Here is a 23354-nt window from a genome sequence, read left to right as displayed (position 1 = left end):
ATTTACTATGAAGTGCTATGTCCATCAATGCTTCATATACGCTCCTACAAAATCCACCTCTTCTACAGATCGTGACTGGGTTCATTACATGTCACAATATTTTCGCCGAGTCCATCCCTAACCCGCTTCATAAATCGCCGTGATCAGCTCATGATCCTGCTATTCCTAGACCAACACGCTGTTGGCCTTGTCCACCTGTGTAGCTTGGTCCCATGCCGTTTCCACCAGCTGCTGTACCTGTTCGTTCTCTCATCCTCCTACCCTCCATCAAGCCCCGAAGACCTCGCTTCTGTAGGCCGATTACACTGCTTAGTTCACCGTTCCACACAAAGTTGTCGCGTTCACTGCCACCAATCTCCGAGGAACTCCACTCTGATCCGCTCTGGCTTGTTGTAGCAGATAGCTCATCGCTGGAGGGTCGGCTCAGTTGTTGCACATTGGTGTTGAGCGTCAGGCCCTCAGTACGAGTCTGAAGATCCGATGAAAAGCTGTCGCCAGGCGTATGTCCCAGAGAAAAGTCAGAAGTGGCAGTAGGCGAGCCCACAGGATCAAGAGTTCCAACAAAGAAATTAGGGTTGAGTGATCCATCAATGCCTCGGCCACCACCAGCCGCCATGGCGGTCGCATTGAAAACAGCTGCAGCATTGCGGCTGTCGAGCAAAGCGTGAAGTCGCTCAACTACAGCCTCCAATAGTCCATCAATACGGTATGGACGGGCGATCTGGAGTAGCGAGCAAAGAATCTGTGGGGTGCAAAGAGGAGATGTCGGTGGTGGTAGAGAGCTCGTGTAGAGGAAGTGAAGCAGCGCCTGGATCGTGAGGTATGTGTGTGGAAGGTAAAGACATCTCGGTCGTGAGTTTGGTGGTAGTGAGTGAGGTGTAGGCGCCGCGTTAATGTTCGTCGGGTTAGCCTCATGGCCCATCGCGCCTGTGGTAAAACTTGAAGCTGCGGTGCTTGAAGGGGCACCAGAAGAGCTCAGTGATGAGCCAACAGTGCTAATCATGGAGGATGAGCTGTCTGCCACCCTCGAGTTAGGTGTGATTGTGATAGCCGACGCGCGTAAGGGGTTGCTTGAGAGACCAGATCTAAGGGTCATGGCATCGCTCCCATCTTGTGTCGCCGTTCCCTCTCGCAGAAGCTGCACGAAATAAGGTCCCCAGCGTCGTCCGACGATTCTCGAGTTGACTGGAATGCGCTCGCCACCAATGCACAGAATATCCATATCGGCAAGTTCGCGCATGGCGAATGACTTCTCACCGAGCTCCTCGCTCGCCCTTGAGTGATATCGTCCGCCCGCTGTATATCCAGCTTTGCGCGCCAAACTCAGACCAGGACCAGCATAAGGGCTGCTGGCTGAGATGAAACCTGAAAGCGGACTTGTCTTGCGGGGATTGTCGTAAAAGCCAAATGCTTCCAGCTCGACCATGCACACATTGGAAAAGTTGATACGTCGATGATTATAGTCATCAACGAGACTCCTTTTCCTGTTGCCTAAGATCACAAACGTGTTTCGGCGGTTCCATAAAACTCCACGATTCCAACTGCCCTGGCTGAATACGCTTCCTCCAGCATCGATCCGGCTCCATGTCAGGGTGCGTAGATCCAGAGCCCAGAGCGCATACTCTTGTCGAGATGAGGTAAGGTACGTGCCGCTGACGACGAAATGGGTATCGATAACTCCACCATTTGGGAATCGCAGTCCTGGTGGTGAGTAGTTGCCTGACATTGGTCTCTCGGTGAGAGTACCGTCCGGTGCCCGGATTTGCAGCTCGAGCTTTACGTCCAAGAAGTTGTAATTACAGTAAATCAACATCGAAGCCCCTGGTTCCCGAGCTTCTTGGCTGATACCTCCATCATGGCGTTGCATACCGTTCGATTGTCGTCGGCCGAGTTTGGAAGCCACTGCAGGCGGAAGAGGGGCGGTCACACTCCTATATGCGCCCCAGCTTCTGTCCAAAGGCTGCGTTGAGGTCCATTTCAGGCTTCGCAAATTGAAGACGCTGATCTGCTCAATGTAGTTGTTCCTGCCATCCTGTCCACCAACAATGACCATTTCTGCACCACCTGAACCATCAATATTAATGCCGATTCGGCCCTCGTTAGGGTTGCCGGTTGAAGGATTATGTTGTAGAGCAGAAAGAGGAGCGCGGTGCGAAGAAAAGGTGGCAGACGAAGGAAGAATACAGGCGCAATGGGCGTAGCGGCCCTGAGGAGGGTCTTGTGTCGGAATAAAGGTCCAGGCTCTGGTATTGACGTCGTAGATGTAGATATCAGACATGACAGTGATTTCGGGTTGCTGTTGGTCACCACCAGGAGGTTGGTTAGGGGCAGGTGACATGCCACCGTAACAAACCATTTTGGTGTCACCCAAGGCGCACATGGAGTGAAAGTATCGAGGTGGTGGAACGTCGCCTGTTGTTTCCAGCTTCGTCCAGTGTCGACGAATCAGATCCAACTCGTACATATCCGATGTTAGAGGAGCAGGTCGACTTCTAGACAGGATCCGGCCTCCAAACACATAGAGCTTGTCGCCCAGAATGGTAGTTGTAGCTCCGACTAGGGCATGGGGCTCACGTCCAGTCGTTCGGTGAACATTGCACATGAGGCCAGACAGATGTGTTGAAGGTCCATTGGAAGGCCCGCCTACAGGGGTTGCCCGCTGAGCGACATTCGGCGATGGACCAGCAGAAGCTGATCCAGTACCTCTGGGTTTCAGGCCATCGCTTTGCTCTTGCGAGTCATGTCTGGAGGCACTCGACACACTGCTCATGCTATTATTGGCTTCGTGGGCGCCATATGGGTGCTGGGGTGGCGCAGAGGTAGACTCCATGGTGTTTGATCGGCTCTCAAAGAAGCTCTCTGTCTTTGGGGGCGGTGTCGGTAGTGGTGAAGTCGAAGGTGACGGATCGAAGAATTTCGGTGAAGGAATCTCCCCCTCTGGCACACTAGGTAGATTGGGGGAGGTCGAATCTTGGGGATGTATAGATTCTTGGTACGGCGGCGACCGTGGTAGAGGCTTCGACAGACTATACTGGAGGGTCAAGTTTCGAGCATGCTGAGGAGGTGCTTCGCTTGCGGGGGGTGCACTCGAGGTGGAGGAATGAGCGGAGTGTAGACTACCAGATGAGCTCTTTAAGTGCAACCGTGAAGGACTTCTCGAGAGCTTGACTGAAGGTAGCTTTCGAATTCCTCGATAAACGCCAGCAAGAAGATCGGGGGTATATCGGCCGGTCGGCTTTTCGTCGTTAACGAGATCGGAGAAACGAGAAGGAGGTTCGTCGCCTGCTGAATCCTGACGGATTGTTAGTTCTGGAGAATCAACCATGATGCTTTGCTTGAGGATCGTGAATAGCGAAACATGAGGCGGTTGAACTGCAACAGTTTGCGACGGCGGGGAGGAGTAAAGGAGCTTGAACAAAGGGCTGACCAAATAGGAAGTAGAAGCAGCAGCAGTCGAGGACCCAGGCCGCAGAAGACGGGAGCCAAGGCAATGGAAACGCCCGAGACGTTGCGCTGGAGATCGTGAGTTCGATCCGGTGAGAAGAGAACAGGGGCGTCACCGCCAAAGACTGGGTCCCGAGGTCACTTCACGACAGGGCCAGGCCAGAAGGACAGGGCTAGGGAGGGGATTGCGAGGAGCCGGACGCTGATCAGAAAACGTGGAAGGACTGAAGCGTTCGTCAAGGTCACGTCAATGAGATACAAGGAGCACTAAACGAGGAGAGTAGCGGGCGGGCGGATAGAGTCGTGGCGGTTGTTGGTCGCGGGGGAAGAGGCTCCGTCTGGAGACAGGACCGAGATGGTCAACCAAACGAGGACAAGAACGACAGGGACGGGGCGGGACGGGCAAGACAAGACAAGGGCAGGGCCACGCGGTGGAGGCAGGGAAGACGAAAAGGCCAAGGGATATCCGTAGAGGAGGAGACGATGGAGACGGAAGATGGCGTACGTACTGTAGATGCTGGAAAGCCAAGGCTAGGTCGTTAATTTCGTGTGAGTCGCAAGGAGAGAGAGAAATCTGGTGATGTACGGATAGGGAAGCGGTAGGGTTCAGGAGGTTGGAGAAACAGAACGGTCCAGTCCAGAATCAGAAGCCGTAAACGTAACCGTAACCGTAGCCAAGTCACCTGCAGATATGCAATGCAAGGCGAGCAGTGAGTGGCACGCACCACACACGGCACAGTATGTATGGTCTCTCTTTTTTTCTCCTTGGTGACTGGGCCGACATATGCCAGGGACAAAGGCCCTGAAGTCGTGATGAAGGGATTGAACCAATGCAGTGTCAAGGTCAAGGTGGAAAAGACTGGAGGTGACCAGGGGACATTTGGCAGCTGAGTGCACGGACACCAAAAGTTAAGGAGAGGGGTTCAAAAAAGATAGTGAGTAGCCTATAGAGTGATTGATATAACGCTGCGAATAGAGCACAGCATATAATACTTGGCAGACATACATATTCTGTTTCGTATCTTTGAACTGTATACACGTAGTGTTTCTATGTTTGTTTGATGCTCAATTCCTGTATCTGCAGCCTTTGCAATGTCTCCTCATCTCGGAATGGTCCCCTACAAAATGGAAGCGGATCCATGGGATGGGCTGTCGACAGTTGTCAACTTGGGCCAAAGTTTATTAGCTCCTGGCACAGGCTTGGTTTCGGATACAGGGGGCACGACAAAGCTTCTGGAACCGAATCCTTGAGAACGAGATCGACTATGACGACAAAGGGGTTTCGATGGAGATGTTTCAGATAGACCACGTTAAAAACTTCCGCGGAGATATTTCAATTTTTCCCTTTCGGGAGAATTTGTCTCTTTTCTTTCTGTTGATGGATATTCAGGAGTCGAGGTAACATGACATTCTGCTCAAGCGCTTCGAGTTGGGACGAACCAACCAATGACACCCTGCGCACACGCGACTGCATAATCGACCCAACTGCGGCACATTTACAAGCGAATCGCCCAACACAACCCTCCTCCACTGCCATGGGCCTTTGCTGACTGAGCACTAATGGGGACACGAACACGCGGCTCGGGGGAAGAACTAGGATCGACATAATGAATGCCTGGTAATAATAACAGGCACATGTTATTACTATAGGCCCGGGTCTTATAGAAACGGCTTGTCATCGCTTCATCCTTAATGTTACAAATCATCGTAAAGGAGAATTATGGTCAAGGGTCATTCTGAACCATCACCTCGGTCCCTTCTAACCACGTTAGTTGACGGGGCCCCCTAAAAAAATAATTGACAGCGCCTAGAAGGCTAGTGGAAGGAGCTGGGCTTTTTAGCGACATGGGGTCCCCTGTTTTGAACCCAGATAGCTGGGTTCGTGGAATGTCATCACCAACCAACATGAGCAAGGAGACAACTTGTCTAGCTTGTTCATAAATTTTCAATTGCGCATAAAACCAATGGATGAATCATTATGATTTGGCTAGTCCCAAACAGACGACAGGGAGATTTTCTGCCTAAGATCCATCCAGGATTGAGTTTCCTCTAACGTTAGATGGGGCGAAGCAAAAACCACAAAGTTTCCTTCAAAGCTGAGTTTATTATTGTCGACATGTATCCGAAGCTTTCCCAATCTTTATGCCTTGCTGTATTTCTTTGCCGGTACCATAGTTGGCGATGTGAGGGGTTTTTACTCCCTCACTGAACTTCGAGAAGGATCTCACGTGCCTTGCATTGGTGCTCAATCCAATCGTTGTGAGGCAACATACCCATATACCAAAAGCCAGTGAATGACAACATGAGGAGTTATAATTGGTACAGTTGAAATTAACCAACGTTCTCAGGCCGTAGATTCAGATAGAGTTGAATGCGGGGACACAAGAGTGCGGCATTCCAACGGCGTCCGCTGAGGATATTCTGGGCTGGTGATTAGTGATCCACCAGCTGTGAAGTCGTTGACAATCATCGCGAAACCCGCCTCTCCTTACTAACATATCACTAAGGCCCGTGTCTTCGTCCACCGTCTTCTCGCAATATTACCCCTTCAGACGACTCGGCTCTTTTCTTCAGTGGTTATAGCAACCACATGGCTTTTAATGATGGATATGGTGATACCAATGCTAGCTGCAGACGAAACGGCATGTCACCAGCTGGACCTTGACTCGAAGACTTTGAGTCTCCCCATAGATCATCATAACGCTGCCGCCATGACGGATCTTCCCATGTCCGAAGTTAATTTTCCAGGTCTAACCCAAGGCACCAGATCCGAATGTGTGGAGATATTCGTCGGGTCAGTGGCTGGTCAACAATGTCCCAGACACATTCGACAAGAGGAAACGAACTAACTATTGTTTGCTACAGTAGTTAGTTTCAGTATCCAATATCCTAGATCCATAATGTGTGTTATGTGGCTCGAGTGAGGTAGTTGTGGCTGCTTATGCCACTCTCTATGATCAAGCAAGATGACAAGGATACAACACGAACTGACTCTCACATATTTCTATACATATGATACAGAATCTTTGTAGAAACTTGAAGCACTGCATATTGTGGGCCAACGTAGAAGCGGAGGTTTTCGCCCGCTAATGATTTGCCCTTCAAAGCTCTGAGCTGTCTCTTAGAAGTGGCTATTAAGAGTTTCACCTTGCCGTCTTCAACAAATGGGCTTGTTCATCATAGCAGAACAGTTCTCCTATTCTTAAGGTAACTTCCTGGCAGCCAATAGACCTATTACGGAGCAGTTCAGCAAACATCGATATACCAAGACGTTATAGCCACGAATAATAACTAAGAGCATCGACTAGGTTGGGTCTTATCGGGTGTTGATCACAAGCTCGCCGAAGTAAGCCTGCTATATAGCATGAATTTGATATCCCTTCATACAATCGAATGCTTCTTCCTTTTGCATGGTCATCAATGTATAAGTTACTGTTACTTGGATGATTGAAGATCTTCATTCTCGTGAGCGATGCTCATCAGCGGCACAACGAAGCTCTGAGTCAGCTGTGGCTTTCTCAGCTCTGGATTCAAGTCTCATTCTTGTAGATCAATCTCTGGCTATAACTCGTACGAATATTGGTGCCCCATTCCAGGATGCGATATGAAATAGCAAACAAAACTTGCTAAGTTGTCGCAGCAAACATGATATCTGACAGCTCAGGCAGCTCCAGGTTAGCTCGGGCCATACCTAGCAATTGAGCAAACAAGTTCACGAGGCAACTGCATGGAGATCCTATGCTCTCGTCAACAAGAAGCTGGTGATATTTCGATATTTAGTGGTCGCGATGCTATCCAAGGTACCTACCATGATGAGCTTCGTAGTTGCTGTGTTATCAAAGTGCATGTTGTCCCACCTTCCAATTACGACACTGGCTCCCATATAATGTGGTCTCACTCAGTTCTCCAACCCCGCACTCATAACCAACACCAACCCGTCATCACAAAATGCCCGTATCAAAGGAAATAGTCCAAGATATCCTAAAGGCGATCCCAGCCCGCATCCGCGGTCCAGGCGGCGCCGTTGCCGTTCTCTCAGATGGAGCCCTCGTTGATCAGCGCGTCTGGGGTTACGCCGACTTCAACCGCAGAATTCCCATGACGGATGATACCCTAATTCCTATATGCTCGATCTCAAAGCAGATGCTCTGTGGACTAGTTGCAGATCTGGAAAAGAATCCCACGCCGAAGTTGGCGGAGAAGGGAGATGTGAAGACGCAGTTTGAGGAGAAGTTGAAAGAGATTCTTCCAGAGCTTGCCAAGACTGGGGAGTTGAAGATTGATCATTTGTGCAACAATCGATCTGGCATTCGCGACTATTGGGCTATTACTTTACTCTGGGGTGCGAAGCCTGAGGATCCTTACTCAATTGCTGAGCACAATGAGAAGGTGTTGAAGACGATCAAGTCGACGCATTTCACACCCGGAACGGAGTACTCTTACTGCAACACCAACTTCAACATCGTAGCGCGAGTCGTCGAAGCTACTACTGGAGAATCACTCTCAGATCTCCTCAATGCACGCATCTTTAGACCGGCTGGTATGAAGACTGCTCAGCTTGGTGCAGACACGGCGAAACTTCCACCGCCTTGCGTTGGATATGAAGGTGATGAGGACCGAGGTTATATCCCTGCTGAGAACCGTATCGAGTGGGCTGGCGATGCAGGTATCATCGCTTCGCTCGGCGATATGATCGCTTACGAGTCGTTCCTGGATCGTAGCCTGTTCGATCCTAACAGCTGGTACCGCGCAATCTTCAAGCCTACGTCTTTCACAGACGGAGTTCCTTCGATATACTCTCAAGGCCTTGGTCATAGTCAATACGGCAGTGTTTCTGGAATCGGTCACGGTGGTGCTCTTCGTGGTTTCAGACTTTATCGGGCCCATGTACCAGAAGAGCGTCTTTCAGTTGTGGCCATGTTCAACCATGAAGCTGATGCAGCAACACTTGTCGAACATATCATCCAGACTACTTTAGCTCTTCAAAAGCCTCCGCCGCCTACGCTTGTTGATGCATCGCCTGCTTGGCCGGGTATCTATCTTGACGATGGCACTCAATTGGCTGTCACGATCAAGAATGGTAAAAAGGGACAGATCGTGGTTAACTATGCCAACTACGCTGAGCCCGTCAATCTGACGGACCCTGAACGCGGTGAATCTCGTGCAATGGTAGCCGTCGTCGACGGCGACAACCTTCGCATTCACCGTCTGAAGGAGAACAGAACCCTGAACGCAAAGCGCCTCAATATTGGCGATACACCCGTCGACAACTCAGCTTTCACAGGAGACTTTTACTCTGAAGAAATTGGCTCCATATTTCACTGTGTTGACCAGGGTGGACTCATGTTTGGCACGTTTGAGGGATTCTTGGGTCATAGTCCAGCTCAGTTCATGAGATATCTTGGAGGGGATGTCTGGGCCCTTGCGAACCCAAGAGGTATGGATGCAAAGCCGCCTGGGGATTGGACGCTCGTCTTCCGTAGGGATGAGAAGGGTGCTGTTGTTGGTGTGACGATCGGATGTTGGCTGGCAAGGAAGATTGAGTTTGTGAAGAAGTGAGCTTGAAGCGCTGGGGCGGAAAGATGGAATAGAGCCTGGTTCGAGTTGGTGATCCTAGCATAGTACAACGAGACAGCGCTTCCGTTTGCGGTAGATACACGAGTTCATATACCTTTAAACTAAGAATAAACCGACAGATCTGTAAGCATACCAGCATTTCTTGTGCATTGGCTTGTTGAGCTATAGTTCATGCGTATGGTAATCTTGTGTACGCAGGGTAATTAGGACCGTGGTTTCAAAGCTGAAGATACGAAGCCTAGACACCACTTCGAAAGATACATGCTTGATGAACAATCGCTTTCTTGAAGTCATGATCCTCAGCCCGGCTTTCTTGCTCCGCCGAGGTTATAATGGATTCACACAAGCTTGTGTGGACCCTGAAAGCTTAACGCCGGTATCGGTGACCGATGACCCGAAACCCCGCGATCAGAAATAACCTCGTCGCATGAGGGACGTGTCAACAATAAACAGAGGTTCTCATGACTTCTCGGGCACTTATTCATTTAGTTTGATCATTTCTTCATTTATTTCATCTCAGAGCTATCACAAATGGCTCAAATCTAGACTAATCTATTCCGGACCAGTCGTTCCATCACAAGACCTCAATCTCATGGCGTACTAATCCCCGTCCTTTTTGCGCCCATTTGCAAAGGTATCATAATATTAAACGGCTTTTTTTCGCAACTAATTTACTGAGGGGGAAGAACCTTCTCCTTGGCGAGAGGAGTGAATCGGAGGTAAGGCTTGACGATGCGGAACTCGGGGAAGAGGGTCTTGGCCTCCTCGTTCTTGACCGAGGGGTGGACGATGACGTCCTCACCGGGGACCCAGTTGATAGGGGTGGTGATGCGGTACTTGTCACCGGTCTGGAGGGAGTCGATGACGCGGAGAACCTCGGCGGCGTTGCGGCCGGTGGAGGCGGGGTATGAGAAGATGGTGCGGATGGTCTTCTTGGGGTCGATGATAAAGACGGATCGGATGGTGAAGGCGATGCCCTTCTCATCGACGTTGGTAGCATCCTGCTGGTCGATCCTGAACACCATTAGCTTATAAATCCAACCATGATATGTATAAAGAAGACTCACATGTCGTAGAGGAGAGAAACCTGGCGCTGCTTGTCGCCAATGATGGGGAACTCGACGTTGCCGCCGGTAACCTCACCAATATCCTTGATCCATCCCTCGTGGGACTCAATAGTGTTGGCAGAGAGACCAATCAGCTTGACACCACGCTTGGTGAACTCAGGCTGAAGCTTGGCAAAGGCGCCGAGCTCAGTGGTGCAGACGGGAGTGTAGTCCTCAGGGTGAGAGAAGAGAATGACCCAGTTGTCGCCGATGAACTCGTGGAAGTCAATCTTGCCCTTTGTGGTCTCGGCCTGGAAGTTGGGGGCGGTAGAGCCCAGACGAAGGGGAGCGGGAGCAGACATTTTTGTGTAGATTTGTTGTGAGTGATGAGAAGAAATATGAAGAGGAGAAGGTGTTTTGAGGGAGGGAGGGGTGGAGAGGGGGATTATATAGGGCGATGTGGTTTCTTGGGAGGGAGCTTGGCTTGCACCTTGTTGGAGCGGAGGTGTTAGGTTAGTGGCAGGCTGGAAGAGGCTTGCGTTATTAAGCTAAGATGACGATCTGGGTTGTTTGGCCCGGGCAATTTGAATACGCCACGAGGGTAGTGATATTGGTGATTGGAAAGCCAAGCTTGGGGGGTTCGGATGTTGGTGTTGGCGTTGCAACGGTAACCCCTCAGACCCTGAATATTCCACTCCTCATGCATACGAATGCATCCTATTTTCGAGTAACTAACACATGTTTACCTCTTTTGACTGTATTATTATTTAGTTACTCAAGCTATCCCAGTCATAATATCTCTAACCCTCTTAATGAAGTTCTAAAGGCCCATCATGACAACCCCGCCAAAAAAAGGAAGCATCGCGATACAGATACAGCACCCCTCACTAAAAAGGGTGTCCCCCCACCATAATCAGCCCCTCACTTGACCCCAGAGGGGCAAGGCTCGCAATTGCGTGCTGTGTGTGTGTGGTGATTGGTTGGGACTGGCGCATTGTGCCATCGGGCGCGGCAATGCTGCCATCGAGCTGTTCCTGACGCAATTGCTCATCATGAAGAGGCGATGGGCCGGGGGGGATTGCGGAGGAAGAGGTTCGGAAGTCGGGGTTTGCTTTGAAGGATCAGTTAAGCTTTGTTGTTGACTGTGGAGCATGGATTCATTGAGTTGCGTAAGTTGAGGCATTACGAAAGAGATGAGGTTTACATATTATATAGTATCTTGAGGTGAAGTTACTTCATTGATTGAGCAATGAAATGGTGGTGTTGCGGTTCATCGCTGAATGGAACAAACCCCGCCTGTCAACCCATCTTCACAAGACGCCATGACAGCCAAGTCTTATCACACAACCATCTCATCACATCGCGTTACGACTCGAGTTGAAGATGCAATTGCAATCACAGATACCTACCGATATCCAAGACAATCCATACCGCCCGAGCCGACCGGTGCTGCTGTAGCGCTGACGTTTTTGAGTTCAGTTCAGGGTAATCGGCGACTAGAGTGAAGGGTGTGCGAAGATGAGGCTGGAAGCATATGAAGGATCAGAATGTTTTATATGAAAATATTCTGTTTCTAGTGCTTCTTTATGCATGAAATGAAACAGCAGTATTAACTTCCCGATGAGCTCAAGTACCAGCATTGTCCAAGTTCATTGAGTCGTGGCCTGTGAAACAAGCAACGTATCCGAGAAACTCAGTTCACAGCCACGTCAACACAAACTCAATGCGTGAAAGGCCTTAGATCCAGCCTCACGATAGCCTTGAAAGTCTGTAACGCATCAACAGCCCAACCATGATCCAAGCGCACTGCTGAGCGAGGCGGATCTCAATCAAGAACCTGCTGCCAATTCCATTCATGGATACTGCTGGCACCCTAGTCCTTCAACAAACAAGATCGGGCCGCGTGGCCTAATGGCTAAGGCGCTAGATTTCGGCTTTCGAGCAAATCGAGAAATCTCTAGAGATTCCAGGTTCGACTCCTGGCGTGGTCGAATTTTTTGTACTTTTCCACAAGTTTTCCCGTCATGTCATCTCACGTTTCAATACACCCTTCTATTCCAATGTTTCAATCAATTTGGAAATGGCACCCTGCAAGGAATGCTATTTTCAGCTGCTCTTGTTACCAAATGTCTGGCTTCACTGTTTGGCACACAGTTTAGAGTTGCCAAGCTCATCTTGGCAGTGGCGTTGCTTTTATGCATGATTCTAGAACCGAGGGCGTTTTAAAGATCGGTAAGCTTAAATTAGCATCTCAACTCAACCACTCTTTCAATAACGCATCATTCAATAATCTCAAATAATCTCAAACCCATGAACTTCATCTCGTAGAATAAATCTCGCATGACTTATCATCATAGATCGACCATCACTTTAAATGAATCATCCTCAGCCGCAGTGACATCTTTCATCATCCAGTGGAACCGCACTCATTGCGATCGCCTCAGGCTTATTCGCATCTGATACGTGCAAACCCACACTCTGAAACCAAGGGACCCATGTGCCCAGTGTCAGAAGTTAAATAATCCCGTGCAACAACTGCCGCTTCTGTTACGCGTCGGACCTTATTCCTTGTTTCTTATACACTCCGACATCAAATCATGTAACAGGTTATTAAGGGGTAGTGGAGAATGATCAACACTCTCTTCTTGGTTTTTTCTGGAGCGATGGAATCGCAGGACGGAGTGTTTGGGATAAGGAGCGTGAGTTTTATAGAGTATGACCCCAGGTTGTTCAATTGATGTTATTCTTCCCTTTTTCTTGTTTGTCCTGGGTTGTCTTAGCCACTCTTTTTGTATTTTTCCTTAAAAACGTCGTCTTGATGATGATGTCTACAATGTCGCGTTCTCCATTGATGACGGGCGTTACCATCGCAGCCATTCTCTCTTTTTTCATCCTTGTTTTCACATTTTTCCAAGAATCATTAGAAGTTCCGTGGGTTTACGCACATAACAAAGCAGAAGAGTATTGGGATAGTGCTTTCTCGTATCCGTACGTCAAAATTCCTTAGTCTCTCGACCGTTGGGCTCCCCCGGAATTGATGACAGCCCGCGAAAAAACTTGGCATTGCTCTTGGCTTGCGCTAACGATTGTTTAACTTTACTACAGATCACCACAGAACAACACCGCCTCCAACACTTCTACGCCTGAAGTTCAACAGTTAGACTGCGAGGATCCGTATCGAAGACCGGGATATCTTTATATTCCCGCTGACATAAACGGTACCGATCAGTATAAGAAGACACAATGGATCCCCTTTACAGATGATCTGCTTGAGGCGGATGCGCCCGATTATGCTGTGTATCCTGCGGCTGGCAATGTTATCTTTAATGCGACGGAACCTGAAGATGAATTCGTCGAACTTGCTTCTACACCGCGACAATGGCTTGCTGAGGCAATTGCCGAGAGTACCCGACGAAAGAAGGCGATAAACGCCAATGGAGAGACGAGCGTTCAGGCGTTTGCTGAGATGAAGGATGGCGGCGGCTTCGGCTGGCTCTGGGGTCGTCGCATCATTCTTTTCAGCGATTCCGTCGATCGATTCATGATGCAATTCTTCTGCGGCGAGTTCAAGCGCGGCATGAAGCAACCTAAACCACACACAATCGCCTCCTGCGACATTCCCGAGTTCAACTTGACATTCCACCACTGGCACTTTGCCGGCAGTATGACATACCGTCCCGATTGGTGGTGGATGGACGACATGGAGGAGATCTCCCTCGAGGAACGATGGGATAAATACTGGACTCCTCTCCACGACCAAGTCCGGGGTCCGAATGGTCACCCCGATCTGATCCTCTGGCAAAACGGCCTCTGGGACCAACGCGCATTCTGGGAAGCTGGTGAAGCCAACCACGAGAAAGACGTGTATCCCATGGGAACACGCGTTCGTCAACTAGTCTGGCAAGAAATCCGCTTCGTCGCTGCTCGAATCCGTACGTTTGTTGAGAGAATACACACGGAATTCGGGGACGCGCCTGTTATGTTCCGCGCGATGACTATGCACCGTGAGAGCGATGCTAGAGATGCGAGTATTTACGATCTTGAACGACTTGCGCGTGCGACGGCGGAGAAGGCGGGCCATGAAGTGTTTGAGTGGGGACGTTTGATCTCGTCGTTGTCGATGCTGTATAAAGATCAGACGCATCCAGGCAAGGGACCTGCGAGCTGGCTTTGGGGAAACATGGTGCTTGAGTATCTTGCGAGAGCTGGGGGTGCAGGTGACGAGAAGAGAAAGCCGTACTTTGAGGGCTGGGATAAGTGCCATGATAAGCTGGTGCATTGGGGTGGACGGTAGACTGCTTATATACATACACATATTTTATGACAATAGACTAATACAATATCCAAGAATACGTTCTGTTACGATTCTTGCGAAGCTGCGCGATGTCTGTTGAACGTTGAAGGTGCTGTCGCTGGGGCTAGGCTTGGTTGTGGATGGTCTCAATAAGACTTCCGATAGACAACACTCACCGGCGGAGGTCCCGATATGAAGCGTATTTCGACACTCTTTACAGATACTGCGAATATTGACAATGACGACTTTTCATGGATCGGCTAGAATACGTTAACGAAGCAGTTCAATTTCTTGCGTAAGTTGAGTAACGCCATTCTATGTAACCAGCCCTTTCACCACGCCAACCTGTGTCATTAACTCGTTGAGAGCCCATTAGCTTTACCATATCAATGCTTAACGCTCGTGCCGTCTAACTAAAATCCTTGTCAATCGTGCGACGTAGCTTCCACCAGGCTTTTTGAGAGTTCTTTCACCCTCGCCACCGCAACTTCGGCTCTCTCAGCATCAGGCGCCTCTGACGTGAACACAAGCGCCAACACAAGCGCAGCATCAAGTCTTAGCAGGCATTCCTCTTTTGAGGCAACTTCTGGCCAGGTAGTCACTTCATTGTAACCTTTGATGAAGCTTTCGTCGAGTTGACTGAACTCCAGCGTGCGGAAGAGGTCAATGGCTGCTGGGCCGACGAGGGCGTTGGTCCAATCGATCACAGCGCTTATTCGTCCATCTTTATGGCGGAGATTGACGTCGCGAAAGTCCATGTGAAGTAGACTTGCAGGGAATCGTTTGAGACCTTCGAGGACGGTGTGAATGTGTGCCCAGTTCGCTATCCAGCTGGAAGCCTCTGGGACTGTTTGCGACAGCACTGAGAAGCGCCTTTTAAGTCTTTGTTCGATTGTTGAGAACACATCTGCTGTCTCCAGCGCAACTGTCTTCATTGCTGGATCGGACAACGGCGATGAGTGTATCATCGCCGCTACACGTCCCATCTCCTCAAACGTGATCTCCGTTCCATCGTCGTCCACGTACTCGCACAACATCGCTGGATAACCATCTTCTTCAAGGTACTTATATGCCTTGGGTACAGGTACTGAATCATTTTGAAGAAGCTTGTAGATCTTCATCTCTTGTTGGATAAGATCACTTGCATTGGTGTTTGGGTCATTGGCGTTCTGGTAGATCTTGACTCTAGGCACCCTGAGAACGACTGGGCCATATAATGGCGAGCTTGCTTTATAAACGAGACATTCGAGACCTTCGCCGGCGGTTTTGACGTTGGTCAGGCTCTCTGCCTTGATGAAGTGCTGAGCTACCTCCATCGTGGTTCGCGAATGGTGATTTGCTGGGCTACCCAGAATAATCTTGGGATTCTGTCTTCTTTCAACATACACTATCAGAAATATGTAGGTTTCTTGGCAGGAGATTCTAGATGAGGCTCGTATATGCGCGTATAGCTTAGCGTCGAAGGATCGTGAATGAGTCACACAAGAGGTAAGATCTAATTGAGTTAGAATCCACTCACCGATTCGCCAACCTTCAATTGCACAACGCTATGTCGGAATACTGTAAGTGAGAGCGATAAAAAGCTACGAAACTATGAATAAGATGCTGTAGCGCATGGATTGTATTGCTGTCATAGAATGTGGTAACATTGATACTGAGTTACATGACCCTGTTGTGCTCTTTCATACCAGCGCTTAAATCATCCCACCTTCACAGACTGTCCTCAAAGCAACCGGACGAAAAGTCTACGGGGCATGTGGATGCAGTGCCGCCGGGTGCCTTCGCATCCTGCCCGGCCGAATAACGGCCCTTCGAGGACAGGCCACAGGCGGTGGGAATATAGGCCCGGCCTCTTGTTGGAACGAGATCCCGTATCTCTCAGATAGTTCGCTGAGGTTTCTCAAGGTGTAAGGAACTACGGAAACATCGAAGTTGCTCTGCAAGAAGGACCGAAGTTCTGGAAACGATCCAGCTTGTTTTGCCTGGCCCAGTGCTAGCATAGGTTTGTACATACCACCGTGGAGGTGTTTCGAGTCGATCCGAACCTCAACAATAGAGGCGGGGAGAAGCTCGACCAGACTTGCCGGGTCAAGGGTCTTTACTGTGAAGGTATGGGTGGCCTCATCCTCGCAGGATATTCCAATAAAAAGGGAATCCCCACCAAGAACCAACGTCTGTAGTTTTTCAAACGTCTCGAGCGAACGGAGGAGTAAGGATAGCATAGGCGCACTATTTATTGAGTGCCAGCAACATTCTAGGTAACGCAAGGTCGAAGAGGATTTGTCGAGTGCGAACAGGAGGTTTGAGGGCGTTACAGACCATGCTGGCTGGAATATGTATATGAATGACTCAAGAGGGCCGCATTTCTCGAGGATTCCGTCTATAATGCTCGGGTCGACACTTACGTTGAAGAGCTTCAGACAAGTGAGGTTTGCGAGCGGCATCGTAGGAGGGTCCTCTGCGTCCGTCTTCCACTCAAGATGATGGGACTCGATGACAAGTGTCTTGATGTTTAGTGCCATTTCGAACAAGTTCTCCAGTGTGCTTAGGTCACGGACGGCCTTGATATGTGTGTTTTTGAGGTGCAGATATCGCAGATCATGCAGCTTTTTCTGGGCTTTGCTTGCGAGTGTCTGACCGAAGGAGTTACCACGGTCTACCAAGGAGAGTAGCTGGAGACCAGGCATCCTGCATAGTAGAGTGTACAAGGGGAACGGGTCGACCTCATACGTGAGACGTCGGACGAAAGATCTCTCCTGCAGCCGGCGGCGATTCCTAGGGAATTCATTGATCTTCTCCTCTGGCCATCCTCTTGCGCCGATATTGTGGTAGATATATGGCGTCGCAGCCTTGTTCAGGACCCGACAAGTGCGAGCAAGGCTAAGAAGGCCGGTGGTGTCCTCAGCAGATGGCCTTCCACATAGTTTTCCGGGCTTAGGAGTTGCGAGTGAGTTTGGCTAGGGATAGTGACTCAGATGATCATTTGTGCAGTGACTGCAGAGATACCAACATATGTCGGCCAGAATCTCTGGAGGCATGTGATCGAGAGCAGGTTTGATCATGATGAGTTGGATGCGAGGTGCATGAGGGAAAAAGAAAAAAGTGAAAAGAGTTGGTGGGCTTCAAAGGATTTATATGAGTGAGTGTTACACAAGCAAAGAAACAGTGGCGCGATGATTAGTCTTGACGCGGGAGGGAAACGCGTGAATGCTGAGATAGCCTATGCAACTGAAATATCCTGCATACTAGGCTGCACTGCCCTGAGGTAGCACAATAGGACACAAGGAAGCAAATAGTAAAATTGCTTCAGATTCAGATAAAAGCATTGGCTACTGAGGTCAAAGTCGGCGGCTGTTGCTGACAAGCTGTGAAACTATATGTATATCTCTGGGAAGATGCAGAGAATGGTAACAGATACTTGGCAAAACATTCGTTCTTAGGCACCGAAGTAGCTCAGAAGCACTAAGATATAATCAGGCGGCCAGTAGGTAACTCGGGAGCGCGGTTGAGTTCTAAATGCTTGCTGCCCTTCAGCTCGCACAGCCAGGCACCCCATCTCTACCACTATCCACAAACTCCTACGAAGTAGTGCAGCATCTTTACGCTAAAGGGTCACGTACAAAGAGTTTCTCCTCGTGGACACAAAACGACACATTGCATCCTCTGCTCAGCTCCAATAGCATGTCATGAAAGAAGATCTTTTCCTCATCGAAGTTGTTTCGCCGCCCAAGCTCCTCCGACTCTCGAAACGTATCATTGTCTAACGCCTCATATCGTGCAAGCCGAAAAGCCCTTTTCATGTCGAAATTATACTGTCGGACCTCCTTCAGCTTCGTAAAAGAACCACTTCTTACAGCCTCTGCCAGGGCGCACATAGGCTCGTAAAGGTTTTGGTCTTTTGATTCGATAGTGACGCTGTGGATTGATGGTGGAAGCAGATCGACAAGACAATATTTGGGTGGTTTTCTCTCCTCACCCACCTTGAAAGGGAAGTATTGACCGCCTAAGATAAATGTTTCAAGTTTGATCAAGTCCTTGAGCGAGCTCACGATGGTGTTTCGAGCAGCAAGCGCAACACCATAAGGCGGCCCCCGGTATCTGCAGTAAACTTCGAGGTAGCGTAGTGTACCCTGATGTAGAGAAAGGACTTGCGGGAGTGTCTGGAGTGTCACGTAACCACGATCCATTTCCCGCCTAGTTAAAGTCTTTCCACGGACGATGAATACAAATTGCTCAAGCTGCGGGCATGAACCAACAAGAAAGTTGAGATCCTTTTGGTTAACACAGGTGTTGACGATTTTGAGGCATTTGACGTTTCCAAGTCCCATTGATCTTGACGACCAGGACAAGTCGTAGACTCTGATGACCAGTGTATCAATTTTGGGCGCCTGTTGGAACAAATTGGCATATTGCAGGTTGTGAGGTTCCCCCGTCGCTAGGTCAAGCTCAGGGCCCTCGATGTGTAGATATCGCAGTGATTCTAGCCTTGTCGATTCGAGGAGATTGCGCTCATAATGTATGAAGTAGAAGCTTAGGTGCAAGAGCTGAATATTTGGCATCATCTTCAGCATGGCATCAAAACTGAAGCTTTGTTCTCCAGCATCCAGCCGTTGACCGTCGATGTACCTACGCGTCAAAGTATCTGTCAAACTGAGACTGCGGGCGAATTTGAAGACTTCATGACGATGATCTGGGCTATAGATGCGAAATGTCAAAGTGTCGAGGATATCTTTGTCGGGTCGAACGCGGTGGTAGAGATGGGGGAGAGTCAAGGCGTTGAGAGCTTGACATGTCTCGGAGAGATTGACAAGGGCTTTGGCTCCTTCAGCATCGTGTTCCCAGATTTGATCTGGGCAAGGTGTGACAAGGGCTTGTTTGTGGGGGAAGTGAGACAGAAGCTCAGTTTGACAGTGGCTGCACAACAGCTCGCATACTTTGTCAACGATCTCTGGAGGAAGAGAAAGCAGAGTCATGGTGATGACTGTGAATGCATAGCCAGGAGGCGGGTTTTGGAGAACCGGAGTGGTGAGAGATGAGAAAGAAATATGTCGGACCGCAGTGTGAATCAGCCCGAGCAAGCAAAATAGAACAGGCTTAAACTTTCAGTACTGTTATGCACTGGCGAGGCTGTCAACTGGGAAATTAGTTGCTCTCAACGGCGAAAAGCTTGTTAGCCAACTCAAACGAAGTATCTGTGTAACCCTCTTATGGTTTCTGGTTGGCCAGGGGGGAGTAGAATGGGACATAGATGATGCTGAGAATTTAAAAAGGTTGTGATACCATGAACGGGCTGAAAGATAACGGCATTATGCAGAGTTCCTTTCATGTTAGATGAATATGAGAAGAAAGAACAAGTTTTGAGATCAATAGGCTTTGGGATGTATTTAACTAGAGATCTAAAAGTTGAGGAGCGTCTTGAACTGAGTATTTCCTAAACCATTCCTCAGACTCGCTTAATATCCAAGGCGGTGGTGTGCTTCCATAGCCGCTGCCCCAGGAGTGCTGGAAGGCGTCTCAGCTGGAGGAGCAGGGGCAGAGGGTGCAGGAGAGCTTGCAGCAGGGGGACTCTCAGCAGGGGGTGCAGGAGGAGCTTCTTCCTCAGCCGGAGTAAACGCTGCCTCAGCCAAAGGAATCTCTCCAACTGTTCCGCCTGTAGCTGCTCCAGCATCGACGTTGGCCAGGGCACCGGCTGCCTTCTTGGAGAACTGAACCAAGTTTTCTTCTGAGGGGCTGGGGCTGGTTAGTAGCTGTGTCGTACAGAGTGGAGTTGGACTTACGGGTTGATGGCCATCACCTGACCGATCTGACAATGTGGTCCGGTAGCACAGTACAGATATATGGGCTCCGTGTTGTTGAGAGGAACATTGAATGTTCCAACGGTTGTCTGTCCAGCCTGGAAAGGAATATGACCACTGTGAATGACGCCAGACTGTGTAGCCTGAAGTGGCTGGCATGGAGAGTCTTCGGAGCTTTGAGTGACGGTATGGTTTCCAGAACTAAACTGGAACTGGATCACGTCTCCCGCTGCTGCTCGAATCATGTTAGGAACGAAGGTATCTTGAGCACCGCCAACGACGACGGGGATGATTCTGTTGGCTCGGGCTTCGAGGGGTGGATTCTTCCTGACTGGCAAGTATTAGTGTGACTCTCTGGATGAGTATGAAGGGGACTTACTCGAGATTGGCTGATGAACTTCTAGTTCATGAAGTTCCCGTGGGGACATTTCAACGAGTGGCATAGCAGTAGCAGCTGCAGCCCACAAGAGAGTCTTGGTCAACATATTTAATACTATCAACAAAAACGTAACTCAAAAGTTGGTTGGTAATGAGCGTATCGTGAAGAAGGTCCAGCCAACTAGCAAAATTGAAATTAACAATTATAAATCCTCACCAGGAGGGTAAAAAAGAAGAGAATTTCGATAACTCAAAGAAGGTAAGAAAGGTAGACTGATCTGTAAATCAGACCATTGTTCCCGACTGTAACTTAAGATGATCTTATAACATTTTGAAATTACTGATGATCGGGCACATGCCGAGCCTCATCTCTGGGCCGAAACTCGAGCTGAGACAAGAATCTGGATAGAGTTGCTCTCTCGCAAGATATGACAAATTCGCTAGCAGCCAAGATGTTTTGCAAACTTTGCTTGTTTCAGGGTACGGTTACGTGGGCGCCGAGAGTGTTTCATCAGCCACTTAGATATATAGCCGAGATATGTTTTTTCATGTTTGACGTGTTGATTCATGTTTTAGAGTGATATTTCATGTTTGCGTACATTAAGAACAGTGACAAATTGATATAGAGTTTTGAAACGGGCATGCGTGGCTTTCGGTATGTGGGCAGACATGTCGGGCTTGGCGATCTTGATAAAGGTTTGATGTGATGTTGCATGAGTGATTCATCTGATGAAGCGGTTGTAGTGGCCAGAAGGGGAGGTTTAGGGGCCGAGGTTTTGAGCCGCAGGAGGTAGAATGATTCGTGATCGCCTTCAAGTTTGTTTCATCAACATCAGGGAATGAGTGGAGATAGTCGTACTGTTAACCATAAATACAGAGCACTGCCACTTTATAGACTTATCAATTAAGTTTAATATCTGTTGCATATGAAAGTAAGTGTTAAAATGTGTTGGCATGATGTCACAGAGGTGGAGCGTGATGTGGCCTTGATCGTGATAAGTCCAGTGAGATCACACCGGCCACCCACTTTACTTATCGCAAGATAACACAACTGCTTACCAAACTCTGCTCAACTATCCTGGAATACTCGTTCTCATTCTCTAACTATGAAGTCAGAACGAGAATTACCCCGTGGGGGCATGCCCATCCCCGCAGAACCCCAACCCCAATTAGCCTGATTTTGCTCCCCCGCAAAGACCCCAATCTGAGCATCGTCACTTTGCCGCTATCAACTTCCAATTCAACGCTTTCGTTGGTGGAATTACAATTACCGATCGTGCCTTGACAGAACTAACGTTAGTGAGGTTCCATTGCCGGGGGCTCATCGAGAATTATAGTAACTACGGCATCGAATATCCGAATAAGCTTTCAGATAATATGCATTCTCGAATGTGATTTGTGGATTTTAATATGTGAGTTTGGATCTGGTTATATGCTTTGGGGGTTTAAATGAAGGAGGATCGGCCAATGCGAGGTTGACCTAGTAGATTTATATAATGGCTGAGAGTCCATAGTATTTTGGTTTGGACCAAGTGTCAAGTATCTCGACATGAAGGGCTTCATCATCAAGACGGCAATTATTGCCGCGACTCTCTTTTCCGCTGCGACTGCATCTCCCAAAGGGCCCGTTGACACCTACAAGAAATGTCAACGGCAGACAAAGCGTGCAACAGAAGGATGTCCCAAGGGAACTCTCTTCGTAGCCAAGGATGATCCACGAGCAGACTTTTCCTCCATCCAAGACGCCATCGACTCTTTGGGCAACACAACAACTGCAGGCCACATTCTCATCGCGCCTGGCAACTACAGCGAGCAATTGAATGTCACCCGCCGAGGTCCCCTCCATCTCATCGGCGCCTCAAACAAGCCTTGGGTCAAGGACCTCTATGCCGATATTGACGTCAACACCACGGCTCAGAATGATGTTCAGATCTGGTTCAACCTTGCGAATACGAACAACGGAAGTTTGAGTGATAATGTGTTCACGAGCGTACTCACCGTTGGACCTAATTTCAACGCTACGCTGACCGGATCTGGACCTACGGGCTTTCCTGTGCCTGCGGACACGCCGTTCGGATGCACGGATTTCAGAGCGTATAACATCGACTTCAGAAATGAGTTTGCGCCAAGATCTTCTGGGCCTGCGCATGCGGTTGGTGTGAGCAGGGCTAATGCGGGCTTTTACTCTTGTGGATTTTACTCTTACCAAGATACTGTAAGTCTTCATTCTCGTGATCCTCGCGCACAGCTGACTCCATAGGTTTACATTGGAAAACTTGGAAACGCCTACTTCTACGACAACATCATTGCTGGAGAGACTGATTTCCTGTATGGCTTCGGCACAGCATGGATTGAGAAATCAACACTATCTCTCCGAGGCTGCGGAGGCGGCATCACAGCTTGGAAAGGCACCAATACGACATTCACCAACAAATACGGCGTCTACATCGACAACTCCCAGCTCATCCCCGTAAACTCCACTATCGCTACAAACTTTGTTGGGAAGTGTGCCCTCGGACGACCATGGAACTCGCAGCACAAGTCGATCTTCATGCAATCCTACTTTGATGCTGTGATCCTGCCTGCTGGTTATATTGAGTGGAGCAAGTCGACACCAAGAGTTGATAATTACACCTTCATGGCCACGTGGAATGATCATGGGCCGGGATATAATGTCGAGGCTGAGAAGGCGAGTAATGTTACGAGGGTTTTGACGGATGCGGAGGTTAAGCCCTATAGAGCACCTGCGGATGTATTTCAGACTCCTGAAGGAAAGTTTGGACATGTCAAGTGGATTGACAAGAAGGCTCTGTAAAAGAC

At 49.1% G+C, this 23354-nt stretch overlaps 8 protein-coding genes and 1 non-coding gene across 9 annotated transcripts; 4 read left to right on the top strand and 5 right to left on the bottom strand.

The window, feature by feature from the left end:
• Nucleotides 1–148: 148 nt before the first annotated feature.
• On the bottom strand, nucleotides 149–2830 carry FOBCDRAFT_238215 (uncharacterized protein; the record flags this gene model as incomplete). The annotated part of the gene is made up of 1 exon (XM_054703931.2): nucleotides 149–2830. The coding sequence occupies one exon, from the start codon at nucleotides 2828–2830 to the stop codon at nucleotides 149–151; it is 2682 nt and encodes an 893-aa protein (XP_054559906.2).
• Nucleotides 2831–7340: 4510 nt separating this feature from the next.
• FOBCDRAFT_219307 (beta-lactamase/transpeptidase-like protein) lies at nucleotides 7341–9152 on the top strand. Its single transcript, XM_031177520.3, has one exon. It carries the CDS (start codon nucleotides 7393–7395, stop codon nucleotides 9001–9003), a length of 1611 nt encoding a protein of 536 aa, XP_031048653.2. The 5' UTR covers nucleotides 7341–7392; the 3' UTR covers nucleotides 9004–9152.
• Nucleotides 9153–9458: 306 nt separating this feature from the next.
• Nucleotides 9459–10550, bottom strand: FOBCDRAFT_219305 (thioredoxin-like protein). The gene is made up of 2 exons (XM_031177519.3): nucleotides 10089–10550; nucleotides 9459–10035 (listed from the first exon to the last, which is right to left on the bottom strand). The coding sequence occupies exons 1-2, from the start codon at nucleotides 10427–10429 to the stop codon at nucleotides 9693–9695; spliced, it is 684 nt and encodes a 227-aa protein (XP_031048652.1). The 5' UTR covers nucleotides 10430–10550; the 3' UTR covers nucleotides 9459–9692.
• A 1414-nt stretch (nucleotides 10551–11964) lies between these two features.
• Nucleotides 11965–12058, top strand: FOBCDRAFT_t76. Its single transcript has one exon. It is a non-coding gene; the product is annotated as a tRNA-Arg (tRNA).
• Nucleotides 12059–12900: 842 nt separating this feature from the next.
• Nucleotides 12901–14361, top strand: FOBCDRAFT_271584 (uncharacterized protein; the record flags this gene model as incomplete). The annotated part of the gene is made up of 2 exons (XM_031177518.2): nucleotides 12901–13055; nucleotides 13173–14361. 2 exons carry the CDS (start codon nucleotides 12901–12903, stop codon nucleotides 14359–14361), a joined length of 1344 nt encoding a protein of 447 aa, XP_031048651.2.
• Nucleotides 14362–14786: 425 nt separating this feature from the next.
• On the bottom strand, nucleotides 14787–15733 carry FOBCDRAFT_179367 (kinase-like domain-containing protein; the record flags this gene model as incomplete). The annotated part of the gene is made up of 1 exon (XM_059608550.1): nucleotides 14787–15733. The coding sequence occupies exon 1, from the start codon at nucleotides 15675–15677 to the stop codon at nucleotides 14787–14789; it is 891 nt and encodes a 296-aa protein (XP_059466992.1). The 5' UTR covers nucleotides 15678–15733.
• Nucleotides 15734–16777: 1044 nt separating this feature from the next.
• FOBCDRAFT_238211 (uncharacterized protein) lies at nucleotides 16778–19334 on the bottom strand (the record flags this gene model as incomplete). The annotated part of the gene is made up of 7 exons (XM_059610186.1): nucleotides 16778–16819; nucleotides 16860–17274; nucleotides 17368–17481; nucleotides 17608–17665; nucleotides 17903–17939; nucleotides 17982–19210; nucleotides 19271–19334. 7 exons carry the CDS (start codon nucleotides 19332–19334, stop codon nucleotides 16778–16780), a joined length of 1959 nt encoding a protein of 652 aa, XP_059466991.1.
• A 480-nt stretch (nucleotides 19335–19814) lies between these two features.
• On the bottom strand, nucleotides 19815–20641 carry FOBCDRAFT_199169 (uncharacterized protein; the record flags this gene model as incomplete). Its single annotated transcript, XM_031177514.2, has 3 exons — nucleotides 19815–20091; nucleotides 20139–20487; nucleotides 20536–20641. 3 exons carry the CDS (start codon nucleotides 20639–20641, stop codon nucleotides 19815–19817), a joined length of 732 nt encoding a protein of 243 aa, XP_031048647.2.
• Nucleotides 20642–22080: 1439 nt separating this feature from the next.
• Nucleotides 22081–23349, top strand: FOBCDRAFT_157731 (pectin lyase fold/virulence factor; the record flags this gene model as incomplete). The annotated part of the gene is made up of 2 exons (XM_031177513.3): nucleotides 22081–22749; nucleotides 22795–23349. The coding sequence occupies 2 exons, from the start codon at nucleotides 22084–22086 to the stop codon at nucleotides 23347–23349; spliced, it is 1221 nt and encodes a 406-aa protein (XP_031048646.2).
• Nucleotides 23350–23354: the final 5 nt, after the last annotated feature.

This window comes from Fusarium oxysporum, chromosome III (assembly GCF_013085055.1).
Source record: "Fusarium oxysporum Fo47 chromosome III, complete sequence".
Classification (NCBI taxonomy): Eukaryota; Fungi; Ascomycota; class Sordariomycetes; order Hypocreales; family Nectriaceae; genus Fusarium; species Fusarium oxysporum.
The sequence above is the reverse complement of the archived record's forward strand: the minus strand, read 5'-3'. Positions and strand labels throughout refer to the sequence as shown.

Bases quoted from the DNA above. Each gene is read 5' to 3' on its own strand.
- FOBCDRAFT_219305 (XM_031177519.3), bottom strand. From the start codon at position 10,429: ATGTCTGCTCCCGCTCCCCTTCGTCTGGGCTCTACCGCCCCCAACTTC. The intron at 10,036-10,088 runs GTGAGTCTTCTT...AATGGTGTTCAG, and splicing joins GTTTCTCTCCTCTACGACAT to GATCGACCAGCAGGATGCTA.
- FOBCDRAFT_219307 (XM_031177520.3), top strand. From the start codon at position 7,393: ATGCCCGTATCAAAGGAAATAGTCCAAGATATCCTAAAGGCGATCCCA.